The 20,814-nt window shown below is 41.6% G+C and overlaps 1 protein-coding gene across 8 annotated transcripts; it reads right to left on the reverse strand.

Moving 5' to 3' along the window:
• Positions 1 to 617: 617 nt before the first annotated feature.
• On the reverse strand, positions 618 to 18,997 carry LOC110530470 (protein-L-isoaspartate O-methyltransferase domain-containing protein 1). 8 transcript variants are annotated; one of them, XM_036986104.1, is made up of 10 exons: positions 18,859 to 18,997; positions 16,311 to 16,408; positions 15,949 to 15,987; positions 15,726 to 15,812; positions 14,389 to 15,112; positions 13,940 to 14,106; positions 13,581 to 13,683; positions 6,270 to 6,441; positions 2,219 to 2,342; positions 618 to 1,736 (listed from the first exon to the last, which is right to left on the reverse strand). In XM_036986104.1, the coding sequence occupies exons 5-10, from the start codon at positions 14,526 to 14,528 to the stop codon at positions 1,312 to 1,314; spliced, it is 1,131 nt and encodes a 376-aa protein (XP_036841999.1). In that variant the 5' UTR covers positions 14,529 to 15,112; positions 15,726 to 15,812; positions 15,949 to 15,987; positions 16,311 to 16,408; positions 18,859 to 18,997; the 3' UTR covers positions 618 to 1,311. The 8 variants fall into 8 exon arrangements, with proteins under 8 accessions (XP_036841999.1, XP_036841997.1, XP_036841998.1 ...); XM_036986102.1 differs by lacking the exon at positions 15,949 to 15,987; XM_036986103.1 differs by lacking the exons at positions 15,949 to 15,987; positions 16,311 to 16,408.
• Positions 18,998 to 20,814: the final 1,817 nt, after the last annotated feature.

Below are 20,814 nucleotides of genomic sequence, written 5' to 3' on the forward strand. Positions count from 1 at the left end.
GTCCTCCTGTTAGATACTGCTCCATTCCAAACATTACTATGAGCCTGTCCTCCTGTTAGATACTGCTCCATTCCAAACATTACTATGAGCCTGTCCTCCTGTTAGATACTGCTCCATTCCAAACATTACTATGAGCCTGTCCTCCTGTTAGATACTGCTCCATTCCAAACATTACTATGAGCCTGTCCTCCTGTTTGAAGTGACATCAGTCACCAGTGCAGTACAGGATTATTATTATTATTATTATTATTATTATACGAGTCCTATACCCGTGACTTTATGGGTCTTCAGTGTTGACATACAGTAAGTGATTCAAGGTCGAGATAAAGAGCTGGAGATGATGTGTGGGGGAAAGATTTCTTGAAACCAGAATCAATATGTTTTCATTCACCATTAGAAACATCTTAATTCATCAGATTCCCCGTTAGCCTAACTGCTGGTATGATAATTACAAACCCTTTGCACGTCTTCAAAAAAAGTAGGAAAAATAAGTCTGGCGGACGAAACATTCAAGGCAATAAAAATGTATCACCAAGTTAAAATGCCTATTACGTGCAAAGTGAGAGAAAGCAAGAGGATAGAACCATTCTAAAGAAATACTTGAGATTTAAAAATGCGGTACAAAATAAATGACAAACCAATCTCCCATTGCGCTCTCATCGTCACACAGCATTACAATCCCTCTACTCAAACATAACAGTGTGAGGAAAGAACAATGACAGAATTGCCCCTTCAATGATTCATGAGGAAATGTTTCATAAAATGTTCCATAATAGTCTTTGATTCAAATAGGAAGTGTACATGCATTTTTTTTGGTCTCTGGTTATTCTATTCGGCAATTGTAAATCTTAATTCAGTAATATCAAGTTACATAATGCTTCTAGAAAAAGTTGCAGTAAAAATCTGGATTTTTACATTATCATATTCTTAACAAATATAGGTACAATTCTATTTCATACAATTTCATTTCATGACAATTTGCTGGAATATTAACATGTGATACAATCTACATCCTCAAAATACCATATTTGAAAAGGATTTTCCATTCAGTAGGCTTTTAAATAAATCTTTGATATACAAATTCAAAAGACAATCGATAACATAAAAACGAACATAACCATATCATAGTAACTATAGAAAATGATCCATGACGACCCAGGAAGTCTCAGTGTCCATTCCATGTTCATATTGAAGAAGAAAAATAACACTACATCATTCAGTACCGAAAAAAGAGAAAACAGGAGAATGAAGAAAAGCATCTCAGCAGGCATGGCATCCATGAGAACGAATGCCAGCAGATTGAGCAGTCAGTCATTTTTCTCTGTAGTATAACAGATAGGTCTTCAGCGATTCAGGCAGAGGTAAAGTCATGATTTTGTCTCTCAGCACATTCACTGCCTTTAGTATCTCAACGCTGCCAATGTCTCTCTCCTCCTCCTCCTCCTGCTCCTTCTTCTGCTGCTCCTTCTCCTGCGCCTCTTGCTGCTCCTGGTCCTCCTTGTGCTGCTCCTGGTCAATCTGTTCGTCCTCCTCGCTCTCCATGGCTTGGGGGATCAGCTGGTTACCCACAAAGATGTACGTGTTAATGCGTCGCAGCCGGCAACGCCTGCGCTTGCGTTTCTGGGGCGCCCTCTGCACCAGACCTTTGTCAGGACATTCTTCATTGGTCAGATCTCGGAGGGTGCGGCGGATGTAGACGCGAGACAGGTCCTGAAGGCTCCTGACTGTCACTGGGGCTGAGGAGGAGGAGAGGACACGGACATGGATGGCAGGTCAAATCCCATTAGCCCAATAACATTTCAGTACGCAAGAGCTTGATTATAGGTTGGTCATTTGGATAAAATACTTCAAATACATTTATAGAAAAATAAGTAATGGAAAAATGTCATTACAGTTAATGAAATACTTAGAATGATGCACCAACCCACTGGGTAACTAAGCCTCTAGAGTCAAAGCAAAGTTTTTGTTAGAAATTGGCTCGTCTTAACTTTAAATAAATCCTTTGACTTGAAAAGTCTGGCTTACTTTGAACCTCAAAAGAGAGATAGAAAACAAAACAAAGGGGTAATTGTTCTGATATGTCTATTTACAGAGAACAGAAAAAAGTTATATAATCATTAGTGCACACCATAGCAAAACTCTTATATTTTCTAGTTTGTTGCCTAGTGAATAAGACCCAATATTTAAAGTAGAACAGGGGATAGAGTAGAGAACTCACGGAGCTCTACAGCATCAGGCTTGCTTCCCTCAGCTCTGTTCTTCTGGACCAGAGGTGCGAATGACACGGCCAGGATATTCTTACTCTCCCAGGAACACTGACCAGTCCTGGTGATCTGTATCAGCTGCAACCAGAAAATAAAGAGTGACAGTTACTGTATAGCAACCACAATAACATCAGTCCTCTGAGACAATGGAGAACATACCATGTTAACACCAATCCACTAGGCAAATAAAATAACATGATATTGGTCGCGTACCCAGTTTAGCAGGTTTTGTGTCAGGTGCAGCAAATGCTTTTGTTTCTAGTTGTAATCAATCAATGCAGTAAAAATCAACACGCACACAATAATCCAAAATGTAAAAACATAATCCCAAATTTGGTTCATCAGTAGACACAGAGTATACCAAACACTAGGAACACCTTCCTAATATTAAGATGCACCCCCCCCCCACACACTTTTACCCTCAGAACAGCCTCAATTCATTGGGCCATGGACTCTACAAAGTGTCAAAAGCAGAACTGTTGCAGTTCTTGACAAAAATCAGTGCACATGGCACCTACTACCCTGTTTAAAAGGCACTTAAATATTTTGTCTTGCCCATTCACCCTCTGAATGGCACACATACACAATACATTTCTCAATTGTTGCAAGGCTTAAAAATGATTCTTTAACCTGTTTCCTTCCCTTCATCACCAATGACTGAAGTGGATTTAACAAGTGACATCAATAAGGGATCATAGCTTTCACCTGGATTCACCTGGTCAGTCTATGTTATGAAAAGAGCAGGTGTTAATGTTTTGTATACTCAGTGTATATAAATAGTATGTAAACCTTATTTAAGTGACCTGTGTTCCATGACTATGTACATAGGACAGCAGTCCCCAAGGTGCAGGTTAGAGTAGCCGGCAGGTGACAGTGACTGAAGGTCAGAGTAGGGTACTGGGCAGAGAGGGCAGGGTACTGGGTGGAGAGTAGGGTACTGGGCAGAGAGGGCAGGGTACTGGGCAGAGGGTACTGGGCGGAGGGCAGGGTACAGGGCAGAGTACAGGGCAGAGTACAGGGCAGAGTACAGGGTACTGGGCGGAGGGCAGGGTACTGGGCAGAGAGGGCAGGGTACTGGGCGGAGGGCAGGGTACTGGGCGGAGGGCAGGGTACAGGGCGGAGGGCAGGGTACAGGGCAGAGTACAGGGCAGAGGGCAGGGTACTGGGCGGAGGGCAGGGTACTGGGCAGAGTACAGGGCAGAGTACAGGGCAGAGGGCAGGGTACTGGGCGGAGGTCATATAGTGGTGGCTGTTTAACAGTCTGATGGCCTGGAGATAAACAGCATCTATCAGTCCCTCGGTCCCAGCTTTGATGCACCTGTACTGTCTACGTCTTGTAGATGGTAGTGGGGTGAACAGGCCGTGGCTTGGGTGACTAAGGTCCTTGATCTTCTTGGCCTTGCTGTGACACTGGGTGCTATTGAGCTCCTGGAGGGCAGGCAGTGTTCCCCCGATGATGCGTTGGGCTGACCGTACCACCCTCTGGAGAGCCCTGAGGTTGCGGATGGTGCAATTGCTGTAGCAGGTGGTGATACAGTTGATAGGATGCTCTTAATTGTGCATCTGTAGAAGTTTGTGACAAACTTAGGGGCCAAGCCAAATTTCTTCAGTCTTGTGAGGTTGAGCGGCGCTGTTGCGTCTTCTTCACCACACTGTCGGTGGGAAGGGACCATTTCAGCTCCTTCGTTTTGTTGACATTGATGGGGGAAGTTATTTTTCTTGCACCACTCCACCCTGTAGGCTGTCTCGTCATTGTTGGTAATCAGGCCTACTACTGTTGTGTTGTCAGCAAACTTGATGATTGAGTTGGAGACGTGTGTGGCCACACAGTTATGGGTGAGCAGGGAGTACAGGAGGGGGCTGACCACACACCCGTGTGGGGCCCGTGTTGAGGAGGTTTTGTGGCCTTCCTTCACCACCTGGGATCGGCCCGTCAGGAAGTCCAGAACCCAGTTGCACAGGGAGGGGTTCAGACCCAGGGCACTGAGCTTAGTGATGAAGCTTAGTGATGAGCTTAGAGGCCACTAAGGTGTTGAAGGCTGAGCTATAGTTGGTGAACAGCATTCTTATGCAGTATTCCTCTTGTCCCGGTGGGATAGGGCAATACAGTGAATCTGGAACGTATTCAAACCCCTTGACTTTTTCCACATTTTGTTATGTTACAGCCTCATTCTAAAATTGATTAAATTGTTTCCACCCCCCCAAATCTACACACAATACCTCATAATGACAAAGCAAAAACAGGTTTTTAGAAATGTTTGCAAATGTATAAAACATTTTTTTTATTAAATATGACAATTACAGAAGTATTCAGACCCTTTACTCAGTACTTTATTGAACCATGTTTGGCAGCGATTACAGCCTTGAGTCTTCTTGGGTATGAAGCTACAAGCTTATTTGGAGGGTTTCTCCCATTCTTCTCTGCAGATCCTCTCAAGATCTGTCAGGTTGGATGAGGAGCGTTGCTGCACAGCTATTTTCAGGTCTCTCCAGAGAAGTTCGATCGGGTTTAAGTCCGGGCTCTGGCTGGCACACTCAATGACCGATCCTGTAGAGGTTTAAACACCAATCTACTAGACACATACCAACCATGTTAACACCAACCCACTAGACGCATGCCAACCATGTTAACACCAACCCACTAGACGCATACCAACCATGTTAACACCAACCCACTAGATGCATACCAACCATGTTAACACCAACCCACTAGACGCATACCAACCATGTTAACACCAACCCACTAGACGCATACCATGTTAACTCCATCATTCCACTAGACCAGAGGGTTATCCTACGAATCAGGTTTGAGGAGATAGCGAGGTAACTTTGGTCAACTCCAAGTTCAACTGCGGACTCCAATACAATAGTGGCTGACCTTTCAGCCAGGTAAATTTTTATGGCAATGAATCCTTCAATAATAACCTGCTCCGGGCAGGCTAACTCACGGCTGACTCCGCTTACCCTGAATGAAATGATTGAGCTGCGAGTTGATGACAAATTAAATCAGATTCCACCCCTCTTGCAAAGACTTTGCGTCATCATCACCTTCATTTGAGGAAGACTGATTCAATATTTTATTCATCAAATGTTTATTTGGTGTAAAAAAAAATTGTATTGGAATATATCACATTACACATACACAACAATCTAGGATGTTGTTTATTTTATTAGAAAGCTTGGGGGGGCCAAATAAAAATAATGTCGAATTTGGAGTACCCAGCACTAGACAATGGAAAAGTTACACCAATCATAATAACACCACCACCAATACACCAAGACAAGAGGGACAAAAATCACATGTATTATATGCATCTTCAGTTCCACACCAGAAAGAGACATGGGTGCCTTCAAATATCTACTTGACAAAAAGCTGGTTTTGGCCATCACATGGAGGTGTTGATCCAGAGAAACTGTGGTGGACCTGAGCTTCTAAGCTGCCTCAGCCCTTGGCCTCAATTCTCCACATCAAAACCTCCCCCCTCTTTATTGCACCACCACACAAACCTGGCAATGCAGGAGTTCCAACTGTTTTCTGAAAAACAACATAAGCAGCTAGACTTTCCATTTCACAAGATGACAGACTGTGGGCTTGTGCAAGCCCTTCAAAAATGTTATTTCTCTGCTTGAGTGCCACACAACGTCATCCTTTTTCTAAAGTGTTTTTGCTATTTTCCAATTTGTTAGAGGACAAAATAGACCAGACTGATGGCGTAAGTACCAGTTCAGGGGCTTCTGAGGAACAATAACGATGTCTGGGTATCGTAACATTATTGGTCATGCAGGCCAGGGCTGTATCACTAACAGCATCCCAAATGGCACCCTATTACATATATAGTGCACTTCTTTAGATCAGGGTCCATAGTGCTCTGATCAAAAGTATTGCACTATATAGTGAATAAGATGCCACTTCAGACGCAGCCTCTGATTACCAACGCAGAAGGCACCATCATGAATAATGATGTTTATAATATCTGCATTATTCAGAGACATTCTACCGCTTACCTGATCCTCTATAGGCATCACTAGAATACCCCCAACTTTGAGCAGGATTTTCATGTCATTTTCATGATCCTTCTGCACCCCCGCACCACAGTAGATACGGTCGTATTGGTGACTGTCTGACGAGATCTCCAGACAGTTGCCCACCACAAAGATGGGTTCACAGAACTCAAACCTGACAAAAACAAAATAAAGTAAAAAAGGTAATAAAAGCAAGCCAAAAGGCATCCACGAAAAATGTGTTTTTCAATCAGTCAGAAATAATGTAAAAAAGATTTCAATGCCGTAACACGTCTTAAAAGATGCTGTCCAGGATCTTTAGCACTTACAAATTCGGAACATATTGTATGAATTAGTATCTGTAACATACATTAGGAATTGAAAATAAATTATATATGTACAAGTAAAAAGTTTGGACACACCTACTCATTCAAGGGTTTTTCTTTATTTTTACTATGTTTTACATTGTAGAATAATAACAATGAAATAACACAAATGGAATCAAGTAAATAAAAATGTGTTAAACAACTCAAAATATATTTTAGATTTGAGATTCTTCAATGTAGCCACCCTTTGCCTTGATGACAGCGTCGCACACTCTTGGCATTCCCTCAACCAGCTTCGAGGTAGTCACCTGGATTGCATTTCAATGGACAGGTGTGCCTTGATAAAAAAGTGCATTTGTGGAATTTCTTTCCCCTCTTTGAGCTAATCAGATGTGTTGTGACAATAAGGGTGGTATACAGAAGATAGCCCTATTTGGTAAAAGTCCAAGTCCATATTATGGCAAGAACAGCTCAAATAAGCAAAGAGAAATGACAGACCATCATTACTTTAAGACATGAAAGTCAGTAAATCCTGAACATTTCAAGAAATTCTGAAGTTTCTTCAAGCGCAGTCGTAAAAACCATCAAGCGCTATGATGAAACTGGCTCTCATGAGGACCGCCACCGATTTATTTAGAATTCAAGGCACACTTAACGAAAACGGCTACCACAGCATTCTGCAGCAATATGCCATCCCATCTGGTTTGCACTTAGTGGGACTATCATTTGTTTTTCAACAGGACAATGACCCAACACACCTCCAGACTGTTTAAGGGCTACTTGACCAAGAAGGAGAATGATGGAGTGCTGCATGAATATGACCTCACCGACCTCAACCCGAAAGGGATGGTTTGGGATGAGTTGGACCGCAGAGTGAAGGAAAAGCATCCAACAAGTGCTCAGCATCAAGACTGTTGGAAAGCATTCCTCATGAAGCTGGTTGAGAGAATGCCAAGAGTGTGCAAAGCTGTCATCAAGTCAAAGGGTGGCTACTTTTAAGAATCTCAAATTTATTTTAATTAGCTTTAAGACTTTTTTGGTTACTACATGATTCCATATGTGTTATTTCCTAGTATTTATGTCTTCAATATTATTTTACAATGTAGAAAATAGTAAAAAATAAAGAAAAACGCTGGAATGAGTAGGTGTGTCCAAACTTTTGACTGGTACTAAACTCAGCAAAAAAAGAAAAGTCCTCTCACTGTCAACTGTGTTTATTTTCAGCTAATTTAACATGTGCAAATATTTGTACGAACATAACAAGATTCAACAACTGAGACATAAACAAGTTCCACAGACATGTGACGAACAGAAATGGAATAATGTGTCCCTGAACAAAGGGGGGGGGGGTCAAAATCAAAGTAACAGTCAATGAAGCTGGTGGCCACACCAGATACTAAGTACTGCAGTGCATCTCCTCACAGTTCTTGCTGTGAGATGTTACCACGCTCTTCCACCTGCAAGTTCCCGGACATTTCTGGGGGGAATGGCCGAAGCCCTCACCCTCTGATCCAACAGGTCCCAGACGTGCTCAATGTGATTGAGATCCGGGCTCTTGGCTGGCCATGGCAGAACACTGACATTCCTGTCTTGCAGGAAATCAGAACGAGCAGTACGGCTGGTGGCATTGTCATGCTGGAGGGTCATTTCAGGATGAGCCTGCAGGAAGGGAGAAGATGTCTTCTTCCCTGTAACGCACAGCGTTGAGATTGCCTGCAATGACAACAAGCTCAGTCAGATGATGCTGTGACACACTGCCCCAGACCATGACGGACCCCTCCACCTCCAAATCGATTCCGCTCCAGAACACAGGCCTCGGTGTCAACGCTCATTCCTTCGACGAGAAACGCGAATCCGACCATCACCCCTGGTGAGACAAAACCGCGACTCGTCAAAGAGCACTTTTTGCCAGTCCTGCCTGGTACAGCAACGGTGGGTTTGTGCCCATAGGCGACGTTGTTGCCAGTGATGTCTGGTGAGGACCTGCCTTACAACAGGCCTACAAGCCCTCAGTCCAGCCTCTCTCAGCCTAGACAGTCTGAGCACTGATGGAGGGATTGTGCGTTCCTGGTGTAACTCGGGCAGTTGTTGCCATCCTGTACCTGTCCCACAGATGTGAGGTTCGGATGTTCCGATCCTGTGCAGGTGTTGTTACACGTGGTCTGCCACTGCGAGGACAATCAGCTGTCTGCCCTGTCTCCCTGTAGTGCTGTCTTAAGCGTCTCACATTACGGACATTGCAATTTATTGCCCTGGCCACATCTGCATTCTTCATGACTCCTTGCAGCATGCCTAAGGCACGTTCACACAGATGAGCAGGGACCCTGGGCATATTTCTTTTGGTGTTTTTCAGAGTCAGTAGAAATGCCTCTTTAGTGTCCTAAGCTTTCATAACTGTGACCTTAATTGCCTACCGTCTGTAAGCTATTCGTGTCTTAACGACCATTCCACAGGTGCATGTTCATTAATTGTTTATGGGTTCATTGAACAAGCATGGGAAACAGTGTTTAAACCCTTTACAATGAAGATCTGTGAAGTTATTTGGATTTGTATGAATTATCTTTGAAAGACAGGGTCCTGGAAAATGGACGTTTCTTTTTTTGCCGAGTTTTTTATATTTCTATATATATATATATATATATATATATATACACACATACACATACATACATACATACATACATACACACACACACACAGTTGAAGTCGGAAATGTACATATATGTACATAAATGCCAACTACATTTCAACTCAGTTTTTCACAATTCCTGACATTTAATCCAAGTAAAAATTCCCTGTCTTAGGTCAGTTAGGATCACTACTTTAATTTAAGAATGTGACATTTCAGAATAATAGCAGAGAGAATGATTTATTTCAGCTTTTATTTCTTTCATCACATTCCAAGTGGGTCAGAAGTGTACATACACTCAATTAGTATTTGGTAGCATTGCCTTTAAATTGTTGAACTTGGGTCAAACGTTTCAGGTAGCCTTCCACAACCTTCCCACAATAAGTTGGGGGAATTTTGGCCCATTCCTCATGGCAGAGCTGGTGTAACTGAGTCAGGTTTGTAGGCCTCCTTGCTCGCACATGCTTTTTCAGTTCTGCCCACAAATGTTCTATAGGATTGAGGTCAGTGCTTTGTGATGGCCACTCCGCTACCTTGCCTTTGTTGTCCTTAAGCCAGAACGCGTCTCCTTATTGAGCGGTATGACGGCTGCGTGGTACCATGGTGTTTATACTTGTACTATTGTTTGTACAGATGAATGTGGTACCTTCAGGTGTTTGGAAATTAGTCCCAAGGATGAACCAGACTTGTGTAGGTCTACAAGTTTTTTTCTGAGGTCTTGGCTGATTTCTTATGATTTTCCCATGATGTCAAGCAAAGAGGCACTGAGTTTGAAGCTAGGCCTTGAAATACATCCACAGGTACACCTCCAATTTACTCAAATTATGTCAATTAGCCTATCAGAAGCGTCTAAAGCCATGACATCATTTTCTGGAATTTTCCAAGCTGTATAAAAAAGGCACAGTCAACTTAGTGTATGTAAACTTCTGACCCATTAGAATTGTGATTCAGTGAATTATAAGTGAAATAATCTGTCTGTAAACAATTGTTGGAAAAATGACTTGTGTCATGCACAATTTAGAGGTACAATATCCATTTCAATTAATATTTTTGGTTTATATAAAATGTACCCGTGGGATGCCACTCAAAAGAAAAACAAAAGTAAGAAATACATAGAGTTTAAGTAACAATAAATTCAGTATTAACCCACCCCCCAAAAAAATATACAAGTGGGCCTCCACCCCCAACCTCCCCTCCTATTCACCGAACCAACATGTCTCCATCCAACCACAGTATATTTGTCCAGGCCTCAATTGTTCTTTGACTATCACCATTAGTTATTGCTGTCGATAATTCTAACGTTTTAATATCTAATAGTAACTGTATCCACTGGCAAATTGGGAAAGAGTGAGGTGAATGCCATTGAAGAGCCAACATCAGTAATTGTCTTTGATTGATTGAGAGATTCAAGGAGCTATCATCATTAAGTAACATGGTAGATGAAAAACATTTAACTGCAGGGCACTCCCACATGATATGAAGGAATGTGCCTACTTGATTTAGGGGACACAGTGAACAGTTGAACGAATGTCATCGTAGAATGTTTCCTCTGTCTTAAATACAGTCTGTGAACAAACGTAAAATGTTTAAGTTTATGGTTTAGATTACAGGATGCCAAGGTCATATATTTACATATTCTGTTCCAGTTAAAAGGGTTGTTCAGATTCAATTAGATCTGGGGCCCATACTTTCTTCATGGCTAACTCCCAAAAGTTGTTTATATATTATAGAGATCAGTCCTTTTGGGAGCCCAGATAATGTATTTTTAAATCCCATAATTGGATGGGTTTCCCAGGGGCCTCCATAGGCTAGCATAGCTGACTTAAATTGTAAATATATACTTAACCAAAATATAAACGCAACATGCAACAAACATTTTGTTTTGAGTTACAGTTCATTTAAGGAAATAAGTCAGTTGAAATAAATTCATGAAACGTGGGACCAACACATTACATGTTGCGTTCATATTTTTGTTCATTGTAGTAAAATATAATCTGTGTATAATGAAATGTGTGTTCTTTCCTTCGATTGATGAATTGCCTTGGGCAGGGGTTCCATGGATAATAAAAATAGCATAGTAGAAATTGGATCGCCTTGTCTGCTGCTTCTATTGATTCTGAAAGGAGAGGAGCAGATATTGCCTGTTATAACTATGGCTGAGGAATTGGCATATAGCATTTTAATCATATTAATGAAATTGGAGACAATTCCCATAGGTTCTAAGACAGACCAGAGATGACCATTCTAGTCTATTAAAAGCTTTTTCTGCATCGAGCGATTAAGCTGCCCAAGGAGCTGTATGTATTTAAGATCTGTAATAATCGATGGAGGTTATCCAAGGAAAAACAGTTTTTTAACAAACCCATCCTAATTAATTACAAAATTTGAAATAGAGCTCAGAAGAAATACCATCCCATCCAGGTCATTTGCCTTTATTCGTGCTATCCAATGCCCTTTTGAGTTCATTGAGAGAAATTTGGGCTCCCAGCGAGGTGGCTTCCTCTGTTGAGAGAAGAGGAGTTCTTATCATTTTAGAAAGCATAGTCTGGCTTGGTGTGGATTTAAAGTCAGAGGTGTACAATTCTTTATAGAAGCAGGAGAATCTTTGATTCATTTGGGTTCTAATAGTAATTCCCCTATTTAAGATTCAATAGTTGCTATATCAGCTAATTGATCATTATTGCATAGCTTTTTGGCCAGTAAACGACTGGGACGCTTACCATGGAATTAATGTTTGAGTCTGACTCGATGAATGGAAAATTCTGCTCTCTGTATTATTAATAAATTAAGCTCGGTCTTGACTTAGAAAAGAGTAAGTGTTTGTTGAGAACACTAACGCAAATAACAACATTTCCAATTCTGCTATCTTTTTTAATTGTGATTTATTCAAACCAGATGCAAATGCAGTTCCATTATTTTTTATTAAATCTATGATGGCATCCCGTAGAATCCGGGGTTCATCGACTGAATTTTTATTGATCATTATGAATTCATTTAGTTCAATTTCAAATTGATCACAGAATGTAGGAGTTTGTAGTAATGAAACAATGAAACGCCATCTTGTTGCGTAGGAGATTCTGAAATTTTAAGTTGGCAGTAGTAAGCATGGTGGTCAGTTGTTGTAGACTGTAGTTGGTCTTATCAGATTTGTCCCGCATGTCCAAAATGGCATTCATGTCTGTCCCGATAAGCAGATGGAATTCAGTTAATTTTGACAATATGCTGTTCAGAGAATCAAAAAATGTAGGATCATGAGTTTGGAGCGTACACATTAATAAAAGGCCATTTTCTTTCCATTATGTATACATTTAAGGAAAGTGATTCCGCCTTCTTGGCCTTCGTCTTTACCCAAGATGGTGATTTTGAGTTTCTTATGTATCATTATGATTACACCTTTAGTTCTGTTTGGGGCTGATGAAAAAGCAGCTAGTTTGTACAAATGGTTCTCTATTCTATGTGCACCCTTTTAGAGTAGGTGTGTTTCTTGGAGCATTGCCATATCAATATGGTTTCTTGCTAGGACATCAAGACAGCTGGAACATTTGATAGGACTATTAAGGTCTTTCAAATTCCAAGAGAGAATAGCTAGCGTTGCCATTGTTTTTCAAAAAACAATTCATTATTAATGATGAATCTTTAGTGTTAATAAGCCTATGGATGTGAAACAAAAATCAGGACCCACAGGGGAACCAACCCATTCGTCGTTTCCCATCCAGAACCTGCCCCCCCCCCCATGAACCACTCCCCCTGCCCCGCAGCTCTCCCGCCCCGGTTCTCCCCTACCTGCACTGTCATTACAGGGTTGCAGCATATCGGTGAGTGGCAGATTTGCATATGAAATCTCTAAAGCAGAATATAGTTGGGGTTATTGAGAAAGAAAGAAAAAGTAAAACATAAAATAAGTAACCATTTAACCTTTCAGACGTTTAAAGTTAAGTTTGCAGACTTGTTGAGTTAGGGTGGGTAAAGAAGAAAAATAAAGGAAAACAGTATTTGTATTAAGCATTTATGTGCTCTATACTATTTCCAAAAAAAGAAAAACGGTATCTACAAGAAATGCAGTCTATAATCTAGATCTTCACAATAGTTAATCGTGGCCTGTAGGCCAAGTCCTCCCTGGGTGATAAATTTTGTAGCGGAAACAGAGGGGGAAAGTCAACAACAACAAAAAAAAAAATAACAAGGCTGAAATTATACAAAAGCTCTGGAGCATCACTGTAAGGCAATTTCCATGTCTGAAAATTGGCAGGCAGAAAAATACTAACTGAACTGCATCTAGTTATTTAACCAGAGTTTCACTGCATGCACCATTACACCCTATATAACATGTGTAACGTTTTGATTAAGCTTCCAACTCACTTATCAAAGCTGTCACTATTCTTGATGAAGTCATCTAGTTTCTCCTTGGCGTATTCCACCACATCCATATGGAGCTCCACTCCATGGTTCACACCAAATGGACCTGCAAAAAAACTATTAAAAGTTCATTTGCAGTGATTACACATCACTTACTTACACATCACTTAGGTGGGTCTGCGTTTGACTTCGTATGCTATCCATGTGTGTTGCCTTGTGTTGTTTAAGCATAGGTTAACTCATTAGAGCTAGAGCATTGATGTATACCATCACCATATAATCATTAATCAAGATTTAAATGAATATCTCAACACATCATAGAGAGGGAAAATATTTAATTAAACAAACAGAGGCATCGTTACCTATTATGAGTCCCACCATGGTGCTGAGGTATCCAGTCCCACTGCCCAGATTGAGGAAGGACAGTCCCTGCTGGAGCTTCAGAGCCTCCATCACCTCAGAGTAGATACAGGGGGCAGAAAGGTGGATGTTGCCATGCTTCCACGCCAGGTCCTTATAGGCATTGTCCCTGTAGTGTAGGTAAGGAGATGGGACACCTTTATGTTAGCTCCAGGAAAATGTTTACTAAGATAAAACAATTTTGTACAGAGCATTATAAGTAACATGGTTGGGGCAATACCTTTTCAATTCAGTTGATTCAGGAAATAAACTGAAATTCACATTGTATGTTTTGCTTATGACAAAAATGAGGAATTGGAATTTCTGTTTACTTCCTGAATTGAAATGGACCCCAAACCTGATGTTGATAAAACTGGATAGGTTGTATAGAGCATTAAGGGTAGTGTAGTACCTGTAGCCATCCAGGTAGTAGTCCCCACGGTCTATGGCCCTGAAGGCCTGCTCCACGCGACCTGTACGGATGTACTGCGCCTCCTTCAGGTTGTCAATCAGATCATTGTTGTCCTCCCCGGCGCTCACTGCACCCCCCATGGCAAGAAAGAAACGGTAGAGCAAAAAGAGGGTGCAAAACTCTTCTTTCCACAAGTGGAACACTGTGTTGTCTTCTTAGCGGGGCATGGAGCGATGAAGAGGACAGTGGAACACTGTGTTGTCTTCTTAGCGGGGCATGGCGCGATGAAGAGGACAGTGGGACACTGTGTTGTCTTTTTAGCGGGGCATGGAGCGATGAAGAGGACAGTGGAACACTGTGTTGTCTTCTTAGCGGGGCATGGAGCGATGAAGAGGACAGTGGAACACTGTGTTGTCTTCTTAGCGGGGCATGGAGCGATGAAGAGGACAGTGGAACACTGTGTTGTCTTCTTAGCGGGGCATGGAGCGATGAAGAGGACAGTGGAACACTGTGTTGTCTTCTTAGCGGGGCATAGAGCGATGAAGAGGACAGTGGAACACTGTGTTGTCTTCTTAGCGGGGCATGGAGCGATGAAGAGGACAGTGGAACACTGTGTTGTCTTCTTAGCGGGGCATGGAGCGATGAAGAGGACAGTGGGACACCTGAGGGACTTGTGTTCTTCTTTCCTGAGGGCCACTTCACACCATTGTCATATCAAGATAGGCTAACTCCAGGGAATTGAGAGAGAGGAAGACAATGATAAAAGAGAGATAAGATGATATGTGTAGTAGGGGGTGTCAGTCTATGGAGAAACCATAACTACGCAGCCTAGAGGTCAATACCCATGTTTCTACAGTGCAAGCAAGCAACTATGGAGAAAACTATATGTTGTGAATTTCTGTGTAAGCACATGAAGCTAGTGGTAACCACAATTGTTATGAGTTTATTGATGAGATCTTCATTAATAATTCTGTAAAACTGATGAAGTATAGGGTCCGGTTTTTATGAAGCGTGAAAAACTGCGGGACGGGTAGCTACTTATCATTTCAGTTACTAAAAAACACAAGTGAAAAACCTAGCATGACTTGAATGAGTATGGTCTGTGAGGAGATCATAAAGCCAATCTACAGTGTATGAAAGACGCAGCAGAGGAAGACACATTTTGAATTGTCTATCAGCCTTCTCAGCATCTCCACCTAACACATCTGAGTCAGCTAATAAAGATTGCATTCAGAGGTGACATTGTAGTACAGTAGCTAGTAGGGCTTGTGGAGAGGTAATTTTCCATTGGCTCTTCTTTCACACACTGGCAAAATAAATAATTGATTCATTCTCACCCTTGTATGATAGTACTGTGTTACAGGAGCAGATTTTTGTTCTGGTTTTATTCATCCATCCCTGAAATGCATAGTCCTTTGAGTTTTCTGCAACCAAAAAAAAGGGCTGTCAAAATGGGTCAAGCAGTAAAGGACTGAGTAGAGTACTGCACTGCTGCTGCTGACAAGCCTATGACTTGTCTTAAACATACAGACAGAGAAGGGTGGGAGCTAATTTAGTTACCTAAAATAGGTACATGTGGTTTGAACTTGACCTGAAATCCTGCAATAGATTCAGATAACCTAGTTAGCTAAATATACACACAGAGAGAAATTATATTCGCCTATGCATTAAACACCTATGTTCAGGGCTGCATTCAGTTGGGCACAAAGTTGTGGACCGTTCAAATAAGCCAGAAAAATCACACCTCTAACAAGTAGAAGATGGCGCCGGGGAATATGGCAGATGTTTTACGTGCCTCCAGCCGATTGTGTTTTTTTGTTTGCTTATTTGTGTTGATTGTCATTTATTTTGTACATAATGTTGCCGCTACCGTCTCTTATGACCGAAAATAACTTCTAGACACCAGGACTGTAATTACTCACCACGGACAAGTAAAATCCTCTTTTTCCTTTCACGACTCTGACGAGCCCGACGCGAAGGATACACTGCTTCCTCGGGAACAGGCCCTGATCCCCGTGATCTGTGTGAAGAGGAGGTGGAGAAGGAGGTGCCGAATGTCGGGCTACCTTCTGAGAATTTGTAGGCGATCGAATAAACCCCCACTTCCCTCCATTCTGCTAGCAAACGTGCACTCTTTGGACAATAAAATCGAAGAGTTACACGGAAGATGGAACTACCAACGGGACATTAAAAACGAACATCTTATACTTCACGGAGTCGTGGCTGAACGACGACAACATCAACATACAGCTGGCTGGTTATACGATGTACTGGCAGGATAGAACAGCGGCGTCTGGTAAGACAAGGGGCGGCAGTCTATGTATATTTGTAAACAACAGCTGGTGCACAATATCTAAGGAAGTCTCGAGCCTGAGGTAGAGTATCTCATGATAAGCTGTAGACCACACTACCTACCGAGAGAGTTTTCATCTGTATTCTTTGTAGCTGTTTACATACCATCACAGTCAGAGGCTGGCACTAAGACAGCCAATACTTAGTCCAATACTCTACTCAGCAAACTGGATGCAGTCTATCACAGTGCCATCCATTTTGTTACCAAAACACCTTATACCACCTGTATGCTCTAGTCGGCTGGCCTTTGCTACATATTCGTCGCCAGACCCACTGGCTCCAGGTCATCTATAAGTCTATGCTAGGTAAAGCTCCGCCTTATCTCAGTTCACTGGTCACGAAAACAACACCCACCTGTAACACACGTTCAAGCAGGTATATCTCACTGATCATTCCCAAAGCCAACACCTCATTTGGTCACCTTTCCTTCCAGTTCTCTGCTGCCAGTGACTGGAATGAATTACAAAAATCGCTGAAGCTGGAGACTTATTTCCCTCACCAACTTTAAACATCAGCTATCTGAGCAGCTAACCGATCACTGCAGCTGTACATAGTCCATCTGTAAATAGCCCACCCAATCTACCTACTTCATCCGGTTTTTATATTTTTTTGCACACCAGTATCTCTACTTGCACATCATCATCTGCTCATTTATCACTCCAGTGTTAATCTGCTAAATTGTAATTCTTCACTACTATGGCTTATTTATTGCCTATCTCCTCATGCCTTTTGCGCACACTGTATATAGACATTTTTTTCTACTGTGTCATTTGACTTGTTTATTGTGTTATTGGCTTGTTTATTCCATGTGTAACTAACTATGTGTTGTTGTCTGTGTCACACTGCTTTGCTTTATCTTGGCCAGGTCGCAGTTGTTCTCAACTAGCCTACCTGGTTAAATAAAGGTGAAATAAAAATAAATAGAAACTGCCTTGTCCAGGGGCAGAACGACAGATGTTTACCTTGTCAGATCGGGGATTCGATCCAGCAACCTTTCGGTTACTGGACCAATGCTTCATGCTCCATGCTTTTTTTTTTTTTTTAAGCAATCACTTTTGCACGTGAAAACACATAATCTTACTGATTACTCCACGTGCTCAATCTAGTTTAGGCTCCTGGTTAGAGCGGATTTCGCCATGGGCTTCGAACAGGCCACCAGGCTCACGCCCAGGAGGCAGCCCGGGTCCAAATCGAATGCAATCACATTTCAGCCGGTCAAAACACGCATACCACGGATGACATTAATCATAAACCCACTCATTGGCTAGTTCTCATCCACGATTGGCAGAATTATTTGAAGCCAATTAACTGCTTTATAGAACAGTTACCACACAGATTGGACGTTTTCCATCAAATCATCTTGCCCTGATATCTCAGCACTGCGTTTTGTGGAAAACAAAACAAAAACAGGAAATGGGCTAGCCTCTTTTCTGGTTAATTACCTTTCAAATTGATAACAATAACTGTTTAAAATATTACATAGAATTGAGCTTCATGATGTAACTCGTTGGCTAGCTAAGAAACATCAGCTAGCTAAATTACATACATTGGCTGAAACGGTGTTATGCTGCGTTATTTTAATCATACAACGCATGAAACAAACAACACGACATTGCAGACAATTTAACGTTACCTAGCTAACGTAACTAGCTAGGCGTTTAGCCACAACGAATGTCAGGTTAGTAGCTAAAAACTGTAGTGTTATGTAAGCAAGGCGTGACAAAACCAATTTCATAGCTAATATCCATCAGCATTGCAGCAGGTTCGATAGTTAATGTGGACCAAATAGCACGATACATATTGAACGTTGCCAGCTAACGCCAGGCTCCATTTAGCAGTCGATGATGGCCATAATCAACTAACGTAGGCTAAACTAGCTAAGTATTAACGAAAGAATTAGCAAAAATACATTGCGATTCGTGGTGAAAGGAAGTGGAGTTGACAGATAGACACTGGTGTAAACAGATGTCAATCGTCTCTAGAAATTAAGTTTTGAACACATGCAGGCCCAAACAGTCTGTGTGTCACCAATTCAGACAAAGCCATGGTAGTTAGCGAGTAGCCACTTTATAAAAGACAAAATGTCGACATTGCACTTTTAGATTGGAAAATACTCACAGCGCAGAGTCAATGGTTCCACGCAGTCCCAATAGCTATGGAGTTTGGGATTAGCAGCAATGCAGTCGTTTACACCACCTTCTCCGTTGTTATTGACTGGAATCCTTGCAAGAAATGGAAACAAAGACTGAACTTGTACTACTTAGCCAGAGGGATAAATGACAAGCCAGAGCCTAGGGAAATAGCCGTTTTTAGACGAGCTGGAGAGATCACATATGCCGACCCGGAAAACAAGAAACTGGTCGAGGTGATGAAGGCATTGGACAACTACTGTGCACCACGCAGGAATACTGTGTTCGAGAGACATTAATTTTGGGCACACAACTTCAATGAACAGGCAGGTATTGACAACCTTACTGAGAACACGCGGTTGTGAGTTCAAAGACACTGAGGATTTAACCCTAGCTAAGGCAATACATGTTTGCTGTACAAAATACATTACATCAACTCAGGCTAGAGTACCAGTCAAAAGTTTGGACGTATCTACTCTTTATTTTTACAATTTTCTACATTGTAGAATAGCAGCCAAAAAGTACTCAGCATATGTGGGAACTCCTTCAAGACTGTTGGAAAATCATTCCAGGTGAAGCTGGTTAAGATAATGCCAAGAGTGTGCAAAGCTGTCAAGGCAAAGGGTGTCTACTTTGAATAATCTAAAATATATTTTTGAAATATATTTATATTTGTTTAACACTTTTTTGGGGTTACTACATGATTCCATGTGTTATTTCATAGTTTTGACGTCTTCACTATTATTCTGCAAGGTAGAAAATAGTGAAAATAAAGAAAAACGCTTGAATGAGTAGGTGTGTCAAGTTTTGACTGATACTGTATGTTAGCTAGCAATAGCACAGAACAGTTTGTGCATGCTATGGAAGAAAAGGGCCGCCATTATACAATCACGAGCACAGTCAGAATAAAGGCCGCCCCCATGCTCAACCAGCGAGCAGCAGACAAAGACTTGTGGAAAAACACACAAACCAAAGAGGTGTCCTGTATTCAATGTTGAATGTAAAAAATGTGGCAAGATAAATCACTTTGCAGCTGTGTGGAGGTCAAGGACAGATGTTGCTCCTTTTGAAACGGAGGTCAAGGAAGTGGACATGTTGTTCATAGGTGCAGTGATACAAGCGCTCAAAAAAGATGCTGGCTGGCACACAAACTTGCGTATAGGGGGACCGACAGTCAACTTTTAAGTTAGACACAGTAGCTGAAGCTTATGTGCTCCCACAAGCAATAGCTGACAAATTGCCCAAGCAATTCAACGTGAAAGAGACTGAGACTGTTCTCATAGCCTATGGAGGCACCCGCATTAAACCAACGGGCATCATGATATTGCAAGTTGCCACGCGGCACAAACAAGCCCATCTACAGTTCTATGTTACAGATGCATCTGATACCACTACTAGGCAGAGAGGCCTGTGTGCAGCTTGACCTCATCAGAAAAATGTCAACAGTTGCATGCCATGCTCTGCCATGCTCCAATAAGAGCTACTCAAGCCTCTTAAGGATCTGCCCCCCTTTTTAAAAAAATGTTCACCTAAAATAACATACCCAAACCTAACTGCCTGTAGCTCAGGCCCTGAAGCAAGGATATGATTATTATTGGTACCATTTGAAAGGAAACACTGACATTTTTGGAAATGTGAAAGGAATGTAGGAGAATATAACACAGTAGATCTGGTAAAAGATAATACAAAGAAAAAAACAGCTGTTCTTTTGTATTTTTTTTGTACCATCTTTGAAATGCAAGAAAAAGGCCATAATGTATTATTCCAGCCCTGGTGCAATTTAGAATTTGGCCGCTAGATGGCAGCAGTGTATGTGCAAAGTTTTAGACTGATCCAATGAACCGTTGCATTTCTGTAAAAAAACAAAACATGTATCAAGACTGCCCAAATGTGCCTAATTAGTTTATGAATAACTTTTAATGTTCAAAATTGGGCACTCTTCTCA

Source organism: Oncorhynchus mykiss, chromosome 8 (genome assembly GCF_013265735.2).
Source record: "Oncorhynchus mykiss isolate Arlee chromosome 8, USDA_OmykA_1.1, whole genome shotgun sequence".
Classification (NCBI taxonomy): domain Eukaryota; kingdom Metazoa; phylum Chordata; class Actinopteri; order Salmoniformes; family Salmonidae; genus Oncorhynchus; species Oncorhynchus mykiss.

What these genes read in the sequence shown, in the direction of transcription:
- LOC110530470 (XM_036986103.1), bottom strand. Translation starts at nt 14,528, where the DNA reads ATGGGGGGTGCAGTGAGCGCCGGGGAGGACAACAATGATCTGATTGAC. An exon ending in CATGGTGGGACTCATAATAG is followed by an intron (nt 13,684 to 13,939) that starts GTAACGATGCCT and finishes GTTTTTTTGCAG; the next exon opens with GTCCATTTGGTGTGAACCAT. An exon ending in AATAGTGACAGCTTTGATAA is followed by an intron (nt 6,442 to 13,580) that starts GTGAGTTGGAAG and finishes TGTTTTTGTCAG; the next exon opens with GTTTGAGTTCTGTGAACCCA.